This window comes from Leptinotarsa decemlineata, unplaced genomic scaffold (genome assembly GCF_025532065.1).
Source record: "Leptinotarsa decemlineata unplaced genomic scaffold, Ldec_3_MD MMD2_tig00001621_RagTag_RagTag, whole genome shotgun sequence".
In the NCBI taxonomy this organism is placed as follows: Eukaryota; Metazoa; Arthropoda; class Insecta; order Coleoptera; family Chrysomelidae; genus Leptinotarsa; species Leptinotarsa decemlineata.
In genome coordinates, this window is record NW_027412566.1 from 2,365,617 (window position 1) to 2,379,892 (window position 14,276).

Below are 14,276 nucleotides of genomic sequence, written 5' to 3' on the forward strand. Positions count from 1 at the left end.
CGTGTGAAGTTGATTTTTAAATTAATTTAAGTGCTGATCTGAAATGCCTCGAAAGTGTGTGAATTCTGTCGATAGCTTTTGCTATATATGTGGTGAAATAACATTTAAGGCTCAGAAACGTAAAATGACACCTATCGTTAAGACAGCCTATGAACATTATTTTGGTGTGAAAGTTGGGGACCAAGATAAATCATGGGCTCCTCATATATGTTGTAATTCTTGTTCCGTCATATTGCGAGAGTGGCTGAAAAATAAAAACCGGGCAATGGCTTTTGCAGTACCTATGGTTTGGCGTGAGCCTACCAATCATACAGACGACTGTTATTTCTGCTTAACTCCTCCCATTAAGCAAGGTTTATCTATGAAGAAAAGAGGAACGGTTAAATACCCTAATCTCCCATCTGCTCTTCGGCCTGTACCACACTCAGACAATTTGCCAGTCCCTTCTCCACCCCAAAACTATGAAATTTTAGAGGAAGGTGATGAAGACTGTTTAGAAGGAGCAACCCATCCTTCTACATCCTATGACCCTGATTTTGAGGTAAGCGATAGGTCTAGTGATCCGCACAGAATTAGTCAAGCAGAGTTGAGTGACCTTATAAGAGATCTTCGCTTGTCTAAGGAAAAGGCTGAGATGTTAGGGTCAAGACTACAACAGTGGAATCTTCTAAAACATGATGTGAAAATATCTCAGTACAGACAGCGTCAAAAAGATTTGCTTCCTTTTTTTGAGAAAAAAGAAAACCTCGTAGTTTGTTCTGATGTTAATGGTTTGATGGACTGCTTGAATTTGGATCACACTCCATCTGAATGGAGACTGTTTATAGACTCTTCAAAACTAAGCTTAAAAGCTGTACTTCTGCATAATGGAAATCAGCTACCCTCTATTCCTATAGGTCATGCAGTTCACATGAAGGAAACGTATATAAATATGAAAACACTTCTCCAATCAATCAAATATGAACAACACAAGTGGCACATCTGTGGTGATCTGAAAGTCATTGCTATACTCCTAGGAATGCAATTAGGGTTCACCAAGTACTGTTGTTTTTTGTGTCTGTGAGACAGTCGGGATAGAAAATCTCACTATGAAAAAATGAACTGGCCTACACGAGACCTAAACCCTAATGAGAAAAATGTAGTTTACGAGCCTCTTGTAGATCCTAAGGATGTTCTCCTTCCCCCATTACATATTAAGTTGGGACTAATGAAAAACTTTGTGAAGGCCATGGACCAGGAAGGACAAGCTTTTAAGTACTTGAGAGCAAAGTTTCCCAGGTTGAGTGATGCTAAAGTCAAGGAAGGCATCTTTATTGGGCCTCAAATCCGTGAAATCCTAAATGATCCTGCTTTTGACATGATTTTAACAGGAAATGAAAAAAGAGCCTGTGAAGCCTTTAAGGGGGTTGTACATGGGTTTTTAGGTAACAAAAGAGATGATAACTTCACAGCATTGGTTGAAGAGCTTCTTCAAGCTTACCACCAACTTGGATGCAACATGTCCTTAAAAATTCATTTTAAGCTGTGAGTGACGAACATGGAGAAAGATTCCATCAAGACATTGCCTTAATGGAACAGAGATATCAGGGCCGTTGGAATGAAGCAATGCTTGCAGACTACTGCTGGTCTGTGTGTAGGGATGCTCCAGAAGTGTTTTATAAAAGACAAGCTAAACGACAGCGATCTTACAATGAATCGGATGGACTTAATTGAAATAAGTCATAATAATTATTATGACTTCCCAACTCGATCCTCGAAACTTATGAGGCCTCCTAAACATGGAACTAGTCTATATGAGAGAAGTCCAATATACAGAGGAATTCAATTTTTAAATCATTTGCCTGCCTGTATAAGATTGGAAAACTTCGTTAATGTTTTCAAAAGAAAACTCAAAAACTTTCTATGTAGTGAATGTTACTATGACATATCAGAATTCATGAGCAAAAATATAACGTGAGTTATGACACTCGGATGCCCTGTTATTATTATAACCTTCAAAACTTCCATTATTGTCATCTCATCTGATTTAATGTATACATTATGTCTCTGACTGTTCCAATATCATGTAGATATGATCTGACTGGAATAAAAATTATCATTATTTTTGAGTATTTCTGTTTTTCTCCATCAGTTTGTAGAAAAGCATGTCTATTACTCACGTGAATGCCCGTCTTTTCTCGTCGCTAGGCGTTGGGTCATCAGGAACGCAGATAGAGGATTCTGGTGAACCGACAAAAGAAAATCCTCCCGGAGTTTTAGCAGACCCGTATTCATAGTCTCCCGTTGAGAAAGTGTGATTGATGGGCGTTGCATAGTCCTGCTTACTACAGATGCTAGAAGGTTGTTGTTGGGATCGAACACTCGAATGAGAGTTTCCTAAATATTTGAATTATCATTCAACTGTATCCTGTATTCGTCAGTCCAGAGATAAAAAATATTACATGAAAATTCGGATGAAGTCCTCAATGCTTCTAATCGTTCTTCATTGACCCCAAAAAATATTAATGTTCATAAAGGAGACCTCTGTCAGAGTAATAAAACTAATTATTATTGAGAAAAGAACTATACAGGCTGTGAAAACTTCATGAGATGAAAATTCGGAAAGATACTTTTAAGTGAACAGTTTCAAGGACGATTTTCAGTTTTTGCGGTAATTTCTTCTTTTTTGATCAGCAGCTTATAGAGCTGCAAGAAGATTATGTTGAAACATTTTTTTTTCTAAATTTCTGTGTTTCCTTTGTTGGGCCGGATACTTATCAGAAGGGAACAAGGTATTTTTGGGAAAGAAAGTTTTTGGGTTTCTACTACTCCATCTTGATACAAAAATGGATGAGCGAATCTTCCAAAGAAAGGAAGGAAGTAACAATTTGATAATAAGTAACTCTATACATGGATGTGTAGATTATGCAAAGAAGTAACTTTCAGAAACAAACTGAAAGGAAGTCCTCCTGAAACAGCTACTTTCATATAAACATTGAATTACACGAAAGAAAAAAATTCTTTCTAAACAAATACTTCTATATGAACCCTGAATTATACAGAAGATACTTTTCTCTACTCAGTTTGTATTTCAAACATTCGTTGTGGAATAAAAATCAGATATCATTCACATGAGTTCTACTTTGAATGAATGGTAAAAAATTAATCACTCCTAAAAATATAACCCCTTCAATTGGGACAAGGTACTATTCATATATCAGGTCTAAATCAGAATATTGCATTAGAATTTGGAACCCGTACAATTTTTGTGACGTATACCCTCTCGAATAGATACAAAGACAATTTTTAAAACCTATCCATTGGGATATTCTAACGACCAATTCATCTCCTTATAAAAAAGAAGATGTGTTTCACTTCCTTTTTCGTAGACATTGTTGCACAATTACCGTTCATCTTTATATATATAGACAGGTAGTTTCTGAGATCATCCATTACCAACAAACATACAAAAATCTAAAATAGTATTAGTGTAGAACATAATCTACCTAAAGTACCCGCAATGTCGTCTGCTGGGTTTGTGGTGGAAAAGTCGTTTTCTATCCCGTTGAGGTGATCTTCGGGAAGAACTAATTTGAGAATCATTTTTCCATTTTTGTTCTGAAAGAAAGACGAAATGAAATGAAATGAGCGGTTTTCAAAAAAATATATCTACACTACTCAATAGGTACTGGCTCAATCCGAAAAAACATATACTATACTAAATACAACAATATTATGAGTTCAACATAGTACAACTAGTACATAGTAATGAAAAAAAAATCAGCAGTTATAGAAACAAGATTCAGAAGCACACATTTCAGTTTACCTTCCTACAAATAAAAACATGATTATACATAAAAATTGTTAATCTTCTCGATTGAGCAGTAATCTTTCAAAAAACATGTTATTTTTTCAGATATAAAAAACCTTCAAACCATTTATTATATCTGTGATAACAAGCTGATATCGATAAAAAACCAAATAAATGAGTATTTGTGAAGATGGCACCTTCAAAGCCAAAATCAACGGATAAGTCCGCTGCCAAAAAAGAAAAGAAAAAGCCAGCATCGGCACCTGCTGCAGGCTCTGCCGCTGCCTCAGGTTCAAGTTCTGGATCAAAGGCTGCACCAGCACCGGAAGCTGCGGCAAAAACAGCTGCCAATTCAGCAGACAAAAAACCTGCAACTTCTAAAACTCCAGCACCTAAGCCTGCTGCTGCCAAAGCAGCATCATCAAGTGAAGCTCCAGCTGCTGCCCCAAAACAAAAGCTACCGCTTCAAAGACCACTGCTAAAGCTCCGGCAGGTAAAGCCACTAAGGGTGCAGCCAAACCTGCAACCAAGAAACAAAGTGCAGCAAAAACTGCAGCTGGTAAAGCTAAGGCTCCACCTAAGGCTCTGCCTGCTAAACCTGAGAAAAATGTCCCTGTTAAACAGCAAAAGGGTGTTGGTGGAAAATCAGCCGCATCTGCTCCTATTTCCAAAGCGTTGAAGGTGCAATAGAAGGTCATCAAAGGTCCTAATGGTACCCACAGCCGCAAAATCCGCCCAACAACTTTGAGGCCCCAAAGGCAATCAAAATACCCAAGGAAGAGTGTTCCTACTAAGTCACGAATGGATGCCTATAATATCATTAAATTCCCTCTGACAACCGAAGCAGCCAGGAAAAAAATTAAGGATAACAACACCCTGGTTTTCTTGGTTCATACAAGAGCTAACAAATACCATATCAAAGCGGCCGTAAAAAAATTGTATGACATCAATGTTGCAAAAGTAAACACTTTGATAAGGGCCGGATGGTAAAAAGAAGGCTTATGTTAGGTTAGCTAGGGACTATGATGCATTGGATGTAGCTAAGAAAAATGGAATAATATAAATGTTTTGTATTTCTTTTCGTTATACTTGACATTGAAAAATTATATTAAAAAAAAATGAGAATTGCATTACCTGATCTTCATTACGAAAATTTCACTTACCCTTTCGTTTCCCAAAACTTTCGATGAACCCAAACCCAAAGCAGAGTGGGTTCTTCTGAAATTAGGATTAGGCCCCGATAAAGCTACAACAGCGGATACGATTCTTTTTCTTTCTATGGCATGTTGAGGTCTTAAAATGACTTCACTTGTGGTAACGGAATTCTGGGAGAGAATATACAAAAAATAATGAGAATACTAGTTTTTTAAAGTATAAAATATCTCAAATCGAGAACTTCAAACATATTCAATAATATATGTTCAAAATTAGATTCAACTGCTACTTTGAATACATTTTGTTACATAGAAAAGGTGTTGATTTTTGACCCAGTATGATATTATTTCATTGTTTCAGATTGACTTTGTTGTTCGAGGTTTAACGACTCATTCATATCATTTAACTTGTAACTACAGAAGGGTCGAGCTGGAATTCATTGTTCAGGAAGAAATTTTTGATTAAAATCGAACGTAAGTCACAATTATCGCATGGATATCGCTTTCAAAGAATTTTGAGTATTTTTCTGCAGGGTCTGTAGATCTCATTTGGAAAAACTGTCTAATATCTGCTTCCGCAATACAAAACTAGAAGATATGCAAGAACTACGACAATGAAACACAGATGTGTCATTTTGAACATCTTATGAAATGAAATAAAATTGTTTTTCATGACTAGCATTCATTATTATTCTTCTTCATTAATCGCAAACGGGGGACCATAAAGACCTCTAGTTTGTGTAGAAAGGTTTGTTAATCGATGCCTTTGAAATGAACTTCAATAGGGTTCCTTGAAGAGTTTGAGGTTCAGTCTCCTGGTGTCGCCCATGAAAGGGTGAGTAAGAAGATTTCTTTGTTCATTTGTGATGACACCAAGATTTCGTTCCTCCATCTCCACTAACTTCGGAGATATATTGAATCTTTTCGGTATAAATATATACAGCGTGACTCACGGTCGATGGTAGGTTAGACGTTTCTGGAAAACGCAAAGCATAATTTTTCTGAAAATTTCACCTCTCACATTTCCTTTCCTGTTCTATCTATCTAAAATAATTTCAGCATTGCGGCGTTGCCACTTCCATCAAAAAATCCTAGCAACTTTATTTTTTTGAATGGAACACCCCGTATATTAATACATTTTTGGAATCGCTCTAGTATTCCAATACTTTTTTGTTGTATAATGTCCTATAACTATCTCTATCTGTTTTCAAGATAAAAAATAAATTGTGCTCAATATGGTCCAAAACATAGCCTTAATTGAAATTAAGTACATCAGTACTCTCAATTCATGAAAAGTTGATATTTTGATGATAGTTTGGACAAACTCGAAATATTCAAATAAGACTAAGGAATCGACTTCATACTATACAGGGCGTGCTAAAATTACTATTATTTCTATTGTGCATAAAATTAGTCAAAAGTTAATTTTTTCAAACGAAACTCCCTGTATATTACTCGGTAAATTGGAAGATGGTGAAAAATGCTTCAAGATGATATATCATGTCCCTATACCTAAATCGTCAAGTTTTCTCAATAAAGTCGCTTCTTCTAGAAACATTATTTTTTTTTAGAATTTGGATTTAGGTAGCAGTGGAATTATCAAGCTTATAGCAGTTCGGTTACTTTTATAAGTAATTTACAAAGAGTTATCGACGGTGTTTCGAATCATCTTCCAAAATGAATGCAAATATCGATTATTCGAACGAAATTCTTATGAAATTATTTATTATACACATGAACAAAGTGATCAAATCATTGTCAGAACGTGTAAAAAATTCAACCAAATGTATCCTGAATCAACACCAATGAACGAGAGGAAGTTTGTAAAGTAACAAAATAATTTCCTTAACTATGGCTCAAAGTTTCCAGAAAACAACTGTACCAAAAATCAGTCATTTCTTGGTAAAAAGTAAGATTTTGTGGGCTAAAACATGTGAAAGTACAGACAATAACAGTATAGGATGATTCAAAATGACCAAATTGTAAACAAAATATCACATTTTCACAGTAAATGCTGAAAATGTTCCCCATTACATTCTTAACACTTTAAAATGTTTTTTGTACGCGACTTGTGGTTGCTTTTTTAATTTCCTGGGGATCCAGATCTTCAATATTCCGCACTTATCGCCGTCCCAATTCTTCTTCGGTAGGCACTGGAGTACTGTATACCCTTTCTTTTAAAACACCCCATAAAAAAGTCAAGTGGCGTGAGATTGGATGATCTCGGTGGCCAATCCCACGACCCTTAACGTTATTGTTATATTTAATATCTTACCCTATTGGAAGTCACATCTGACTCAACACTGACGATATTTTCGTCTTGTAGTTTCATTTTCTCTGTCTGATCTGTCGCTATGCTGCCCGAACATTCCGAAGATTTTGGGTTCTCAGATTCCATTTTTTGAATTCCTTACTCTTTCATCACTGTTATCGACTTACTTGACTAAAATAAACTACCGATATTTCCTACCAAAGGAAGGTGATTCAATTGACTAAAATAAACTACCGATATTTCCTACCAAAGGAAGGTGATTCAATTGGGGGATCAACAGTGTTTATTAAAATGTCATTATCGATTAGATTAAAGTCATAAAAATATATCCTGTGTTTGTATAATTCATTTGTTTCGGCAGCTATTGATATATTGGTAATAAATTACCTCATATTTTTATTTCATTCCTTCATGATGGATTGACAATACGTCTATTTGTGGATATATGGTATGCGGGAATCCCATTGAGGTTGGATTGTTGAATGGACACCATATCAGGTTTCTCACAAATAAATATAGTTCAAAAAACTAAAAAACACGCGTTTGAAGAACATCGAACTGATGAAAAAGCAACGGGCGCTTGATATACAAAAAAATATGTCACAAAACGCCCACGCTTTTTTCACAATAATACTAGTATTTTCAGTTCGTTATTGTTTCAAGCTTATTCAAAAGAAAATTATTTTCAACTTTTTACTTCGATGTTCTTTAAAAGCGTGTTTCTGAGTTTTATGAACTATATTTATTTTTCATTTTTTAGTTTCGTATGCTATAAAAGCGTGTTTTTTAGTCTTTTTGAATCATATTTATTTTATCTAAACTTTGCGATCAATCAACCGTATATTGTTTAGAAAAATAACCACAGATATTTTCCAATTCCGGAGAGGGAGCCTGAAAATCAGCTACCAAGCCCAAGGCAGCAGGCGCGCAAAGGAAAGTTAGAAATAAGGCAGCAGGCACGCGTATAATGAAAAAGAAAATACTTTTTCAAATGAAGAAATACATGTGAATAGAGTTCGAATTCTATCAAGGAGATTACGTACAATTCCATCTGCCCGCGAATAGATCAATGTCGATATATCAATGAGGTTACGAACAGCGCCATCTGCCCGCGAATAGATCAAGCAATAATGTCGATAATTCTGTCAAATACAGATCCCAAGCTTGAGAATTACAAACAAACATACATATATACATACATACATGCAGGTGAAGCTTATACAGTGTGACCCATTTTTAATGAAAACACCCCCCTAAAATTTGAAGTTGTGAACTGATTTCAATAATTTTTTTTTGAAATATCAAGTACTAAAAGGTCTACCTTGGGGGAAAATTTGAAATGTTTATTAAAGTTTCAGGGCATACTACAATATTTTTTCTTAGTCGAAAATCAGGATTTTTTATTAGCAATTTTTTTATAGAAAAAATCACTACGCCACTGGATTCAGAGTGCCTCTAAACAAGTGTGACCAAAATTTCATGAAAAAATATTCATTATTAACAAAGTTATGACAACTCAAAAATTCGAAACAATAAAGTGTCGCCAGATGGAAAAAAACAAATAGCATAAATATTTTTAATGAAAATAACGGAATTACATACACACAATTCAACTAACAATGAAGCAAAAAAATTTAATAAACATAACTAATAACTAATTATTGAAATGTTTCGATTCAGTGCAACAATTAATTAACTCATATTCTAGTAGCCTCTACTAATCCACCACGTATGTCGATACATATGTCGTAGCGCTTACGAATGTTTCTGATTACGTTCCTTAGTTCTTGAGGGCTAATATCTGCACATACCTGTCGAATTCTTGCACAAAGTTCAATTCTATATCTTGAGCGGTTTTTGTAAATCTTTTGTGTGAGAAGTCCCCAGAGAAAAAAGTTCAAAACTGTGAAGTCTGGAGATCTGGGTGGCCACTCTATAAACGGACTACCACGGCCTATCCATCGGTTTGGAAAATGTTCGTTAAGCCATTGCCTCACAGCTTTGGCATAATGAACTGAACACCCATCTAACTGGACAATTAAATTTAATCGTTCATTGATTGGCAGCTCGTGAATAGCATCCCAAAACTCTGTGTTTAAAAATTCTAGAAACATCTGCGCATTAATGTTTTCCTCAAAAAAGAAAGGACCAATACATCGTTCGTTCAATATCCCACACCAGACGTTCATTTTTTGAGAATACTGGCTTTCACAGTTTATTACCCAATTAGGATTATCTGCTGCCCAATAGCGATAATTCTGTGACGACACTACTCCATTTGTAGTGGAAGTGGCTTCGTCGGTATATAAAATATTTTTTAAGAAATTTCTATTGTTTAAATATTCCCCTTGGGCCCATAAACAATATTCCAGGCGTCTTGCTTCGTCGCCTTCTTGAAGTGTGTGTGAAAATTTTGGCTTGAAAGGTTTAATATTCTTCGCCTTGAGACATCTCCGAATAGTTTTTCGTGGAATATTCAAATCTAAAGTGGCATTCCTTATACTGGCATTAGGATTATTTCCGAAATAATCTAAAATGATTTGATCATTCCTGTCATTTCTGCTTCGTCTTTGCACTGGATTACTTTTTAACATCATTTTTGATACTGCACCAGTTTTATTGATTTTATTTACCGTACCGCAGCTAATATGAGGACAATTGAAATACTAGGTCTTACGTATTCCAAAAACACTTTATTGTGAGATTTTCACTAAATTGTTTTACAAAAACGCAACACGTGTTTCGCCATACAATGGCTTCATCTGGCGTGTCTTTCCACGCCAGATGAAGCCATTGTATGGCGAAACACGTGTTGCGTTTTTGTAACACAATTTATTGAAAATCTCACAATAAAGTGTTCTTGGAATACGTTAGTTATGGATTTTCATCAAGTATCGGCCGATTCCATCATATATATAATAGGTCTTAGTTTTAGTTAATTTGCGTGAAAACTTTAATGTAATTCCGTTATTTTCATTAATATTTACGCTATTTGTTTTTTTCCATCTGGCGCCACTTTATTGTTGAAATCATAAAAAAAATATTCTCATGGCTATATCTGTTGATATAGGATGTTTTTTGTGACTGTTAGGTGTGTGAGTTTTCGAATTTTTGAGTTGTCATAACTTTGTTAATAATGAATATTTTTTCATGAAATTTTGGTCACACCTGTTTAGAGGCACTCTAAATCCAGTGGCGTAGTGATTTTTTCAATAAAAAAAATCGCTAATAAAAAATCCCGATTTTCGACTGAGAAAAAATATCGTAGTATGCCTTGAAACTTTAATAAACATATCAAATTTTGTCCCAAGGTAGACATTTTAGTACTTGATATTTCAAAAAAAAATATTGAAATCGGTTCACAACTTCAAATTTTAGGTGGGTGTTTCCATTAAAAATGGGTCACACTGTATGAAGCGTGTAAAGTAAGGATTCAAAGAAAATCGGAGTGAAGAGAAATATCACAGAAAACGATTGAATTTTCAATTTTCCACTAATAATAACCTTTTATGAAATCAATTTTCATTTGGAAATAGATATCTACTTGAAGACAACACAGATAAAAATGCGACTTTGAACTTCAAAGTGATTCACTACGTAAAAATATATGCCAATTGCAATCTCTTTCCATTATAGGGATGGTGTCGGTTTGTGAAGCAGCTCAAATTTATCTTGTCGCGCGGTGATCTTCATTTGACGATGGCGCAGTCATCATCCGAAGACGATTGTGGATACTAACAATCGAAACGTCGTGAAGTAACTTGGCTTGGAATCTTTCAATTTTTATTTCCTGTTATTAACTTTTAATTTCCATTTCAAGTATCGCCTGATTCCATCACATATAATGAAACAATTCTCACATTACTAACATTTCCAGAGACACGCTTTTCTAGTTTTAAGTGTAAACATTGTTATATTATCATGAATAGCGATATTGTCATCAAGCAACGGGTCAGTGTATCAATAATAATCTCTTTCTCAATGAATAGCTTTGTATTATTTTTCAAAAAGTATTAGTTTCGGACCTCAAATATTGTGATTATACACTGACATGAAACTACTGAATGAAAATTAGACTACTTCCGCCATCTGTCATTCAATAGATTAATGAATAATGCCGTTGTTTGGAGAAATTCATACAATGCTGAATGGTAAAGAAGGCAACTAAACTAATAGAAAGTTGTTGAAAAATGGTATCCTTAGACAATGCTTTAGATTACAAAGTTTCAGTAACATTTTTATAGAAAGTTGACTCAAAAACCAAAATTGAAACCAAAAAATATAAAGCTGGGCTCTTTCCAGCAATGATCTGAAATGAATTGTGAATTCGGTTAGGAAAATTTTAATTTCACCACTCAGAAGACATTTATGAAAACATGAAAAAACCTAATCTGAAGTAATAAAAAGTTCATGAATTGTACCAGTGTTTGTAGAAAAATAAAATTTCAAACAATGAATAAACATAATTTTGTCAGATTACATTGTTACTGCCATCTACAAGTCAATAGTCAAACTTCACTACAACGGGTTATTTGAAAACAGAAAACTCAAAAATGAGTTTACTATTATAGTATCCTTTTTCGAAAGTCTAATTTTCCAAACGTGAGGACTTTAATTGAGGTTTTAGAACATAGATGGCACATTTGTTTCCTGCAAACAACGTTATTTGAAAAGTTAAATGGAAATTGAGAAAAGCCTTCTATTTCATATGAAAGTTCGTAACTGATCATATTCTAGATAATAAAAGCAATTGACATCGATTGTTCTTGTTGCAAGCACTAAATATACTTTCCATTTTGATTGAAGAATGAATGGAAATTGTTGTCCATATAAGAACATTTACTATTATAACTGAATCATCCTAAACGATTTTTCTAACTTTCCACTTTGGGAAATCGTATTGTGTTTAGAAAAACAAATACTTCATCAAAATATTTTAATCTGATATGAGGACCATTACGATCAATTATTAGAAAAGTACATGATTTGTTGAACAATAAAGGTCCAATATAAGTTGAACCCAAATGAAATGAAAACACAAACTTGAAAACACTTAATAATAAATGATAATCTCTAATTCACTGGCACAATTTTATACTATACTAATAAGAGCGTAGAGGTAGGAGGTAGGGTTTTCAATCCTAATGAATACACAATAATTGGCATTTCCTGAAGGAATTATTTGATATTTTTCAATAGATCACTTGTACGTAATTTTTGTTGGTAAAAAGTAACTCTTTATCATTTACTTGCTCAAAAGCATATGCAGAAGTTGTAAGAGTAGAAGTGTCCAAGTCATTAATATATAACATAAATAATAAAGGTCTTAGTACTGACCCTTGAGGAACTCGAAAGTCAGACGTTTGAAACCTGGCCGTCGACAGCAACATATTGTTTTCTGCAACAACTGATAATGCACTTTAATTATTTTTGTTCTGGTATAAACTAGCTGAGAAAAATCTGCTAATAACAGAGAGGATTTTGGCATCAAGGGGGAAATAAGCAGAAGCAAAGATTCAATGTTGACAGCTAATTTTTTTAGGGAGCATCAGACTGCAATGTATCTTCAATCCTGTTATCAACGACTGATGATACACCACTAATCATTTTTCATCTGCTACATATGAAACTAGCAGTTCAGCAGTATATTTCATGTGATTGGGATTGGAATTCAACCGATGTTAGTGTCATTTATTTCAATTTACTTAATAACTGTCAATCAGTTATCGATAAAGTTGCACCAATTCAAGTCTGTCACTATAAAAGTAAAATTCCATGGTTTGGCAACGAAATTCATAATAAAATAAAACAACGTGATCAGTTATATAAGGATTTTATCAAAACTATAGTGGTGAATAAAAATGACAAATGGAAAGAATTTAAGAAACAGAAATGAAGTAGTAAATTTATTAAAAAAGAACAATAATCAATCTGGATTTCGTGAAAAGTATTCATGTGAATCCGATTTACAACTCACTTTATCTAAATTCAAAAAAGAAGTTGATAACAATAAATTTGTAGTAGCTTTTTTTCTTGATCTGAAGAGGGCGTTTGGAACAATTGATCGTAATATTCTTCTAATAAAATTAAGAGGTTATGGCATTGATGGTGATGTTTACCAATGTTTATCTGACTATTTATCCCATAGAAAGCAAAAAGTCAGAGTTCAAGATAATATCTCCCAGGAATTGGATATACATATACGTGTGCCTCAGAGTAGCGTTTTAGGACTTTTGCTTTTCATCTTATACTTAAATGACATAAACTTGTTTATAAATGTTGATTTTATAAATTTATTTGCAGATGATACACTATTGGCATGCTAGGATACAAGCTTAGATAAAGCTATTGATAAAATGAATGCCGCATTAAAGGATGTAAATGAGTACCTCATGGTAAATAAATTAAAACTGAATAAAATGAAAACTAAAGGAATGATTATTACAACAAAATATAAATGGAACAACCTTGATTTAAATGAAATAAATCTACAAATCGATAATGAAAACATTGAAATTGTATCATGTATCAAGTATCTTGGATTCCAGTTAGATAATTTATTACTGTTTGGCAATCATCTCCATTATATATGTGAAGAAATATCTAAAAAACTATATTTCTTTGCAATAATTTCTGGCAATTTATCCACTCAGTCTGAAATTACTGTGTACAATGCGATTATCCAACCACATTTTGATTACTGTGCTTCTATTATTTTCTTGTTTAATCTAATCTAATCTAATCTAATCTCAAGTACAAAAACTTCAAAATCGTGGTATGCGAATTGTTCTAAAAGTGAATAGATTCAATGAAATCGGAATTGTATTACAAACTTTACGGTGGCTACCAGTTTCTTTACGGTTGTATAACTTAACTATGACATTTATATATAAAATTCTGAATAACTTATCACCTTCATATTTTTCTGAATTTGTTAGTTTGAATTCAGAAGTGCACAAATATGTCACAAGAAATCATACTAATTTGCATTTAGGCAGAAGAAATAGGAGAAGTGCAATGAATTCTTTATTTTTCAAATTGGAAATTTAATCTCATTTGG

The 14,276-nt window shown here is 33.8% G+C and overlaps 1 protein-coding gene, 1 long non-coding RNA gene and 1 pseudogene across 3 annotated transcripts in view; 2 read left to right on the forward strand and 1 right to left on the reverse strand.

The window, feature by feature from the left end:
• Nucleotides 1-7,424, reverse strand: part of LOC111514279 (proton channel OtopLc) — a 33,970-nt gene extending 26,546 nt beyond the window's left edge. The window contains exons 1-4 of one of the 2 annotated variants that reach the window (XM_074176160.1): nt 7,220-7,423; nt 4,954-5,115; nt 3,486-3,597; nt 2,160-2,376 (exon numbers count right to left, since the gene is read on the reverse strand). In XM_074176160.1, coding sequence (XP_074032261.1) covers nt 2,160-2,376; nt 3,486-3,597; nt 4,954-5,115; nt 7,220-7,342 — 614 coding nt within the window. In that variant the 5' untranslated portion in view covers nt 7,343-7,423. Of the gene's footprint in view, nt 1-2,159; nt 2,377-3,485; nt 3,598-4,953; nt 5,116-7,219 lie in introns of both variants that reach the window. The other variant, XM_074176161.1, reaches the window with a different exon arrangement.
• Nucleotides 3,971-4,903, forward strand: LOC111514280 (uncharacterized; annotated as a pseudogene).
• On the forward strand, nt 5,302-5,619 carry LOC141482606 (uncharacterized). The gene is made up of 2 exons (XR_012465610.1): nt 5,302-5,418; nt 5,478-5,619. It is a non-coding gene; the product is annotated as an uncharacterized lncRNA (long non-coding RNA).
• Nucleotides 7,425-14,276: the final 6,852 nt, after the last annotated feature.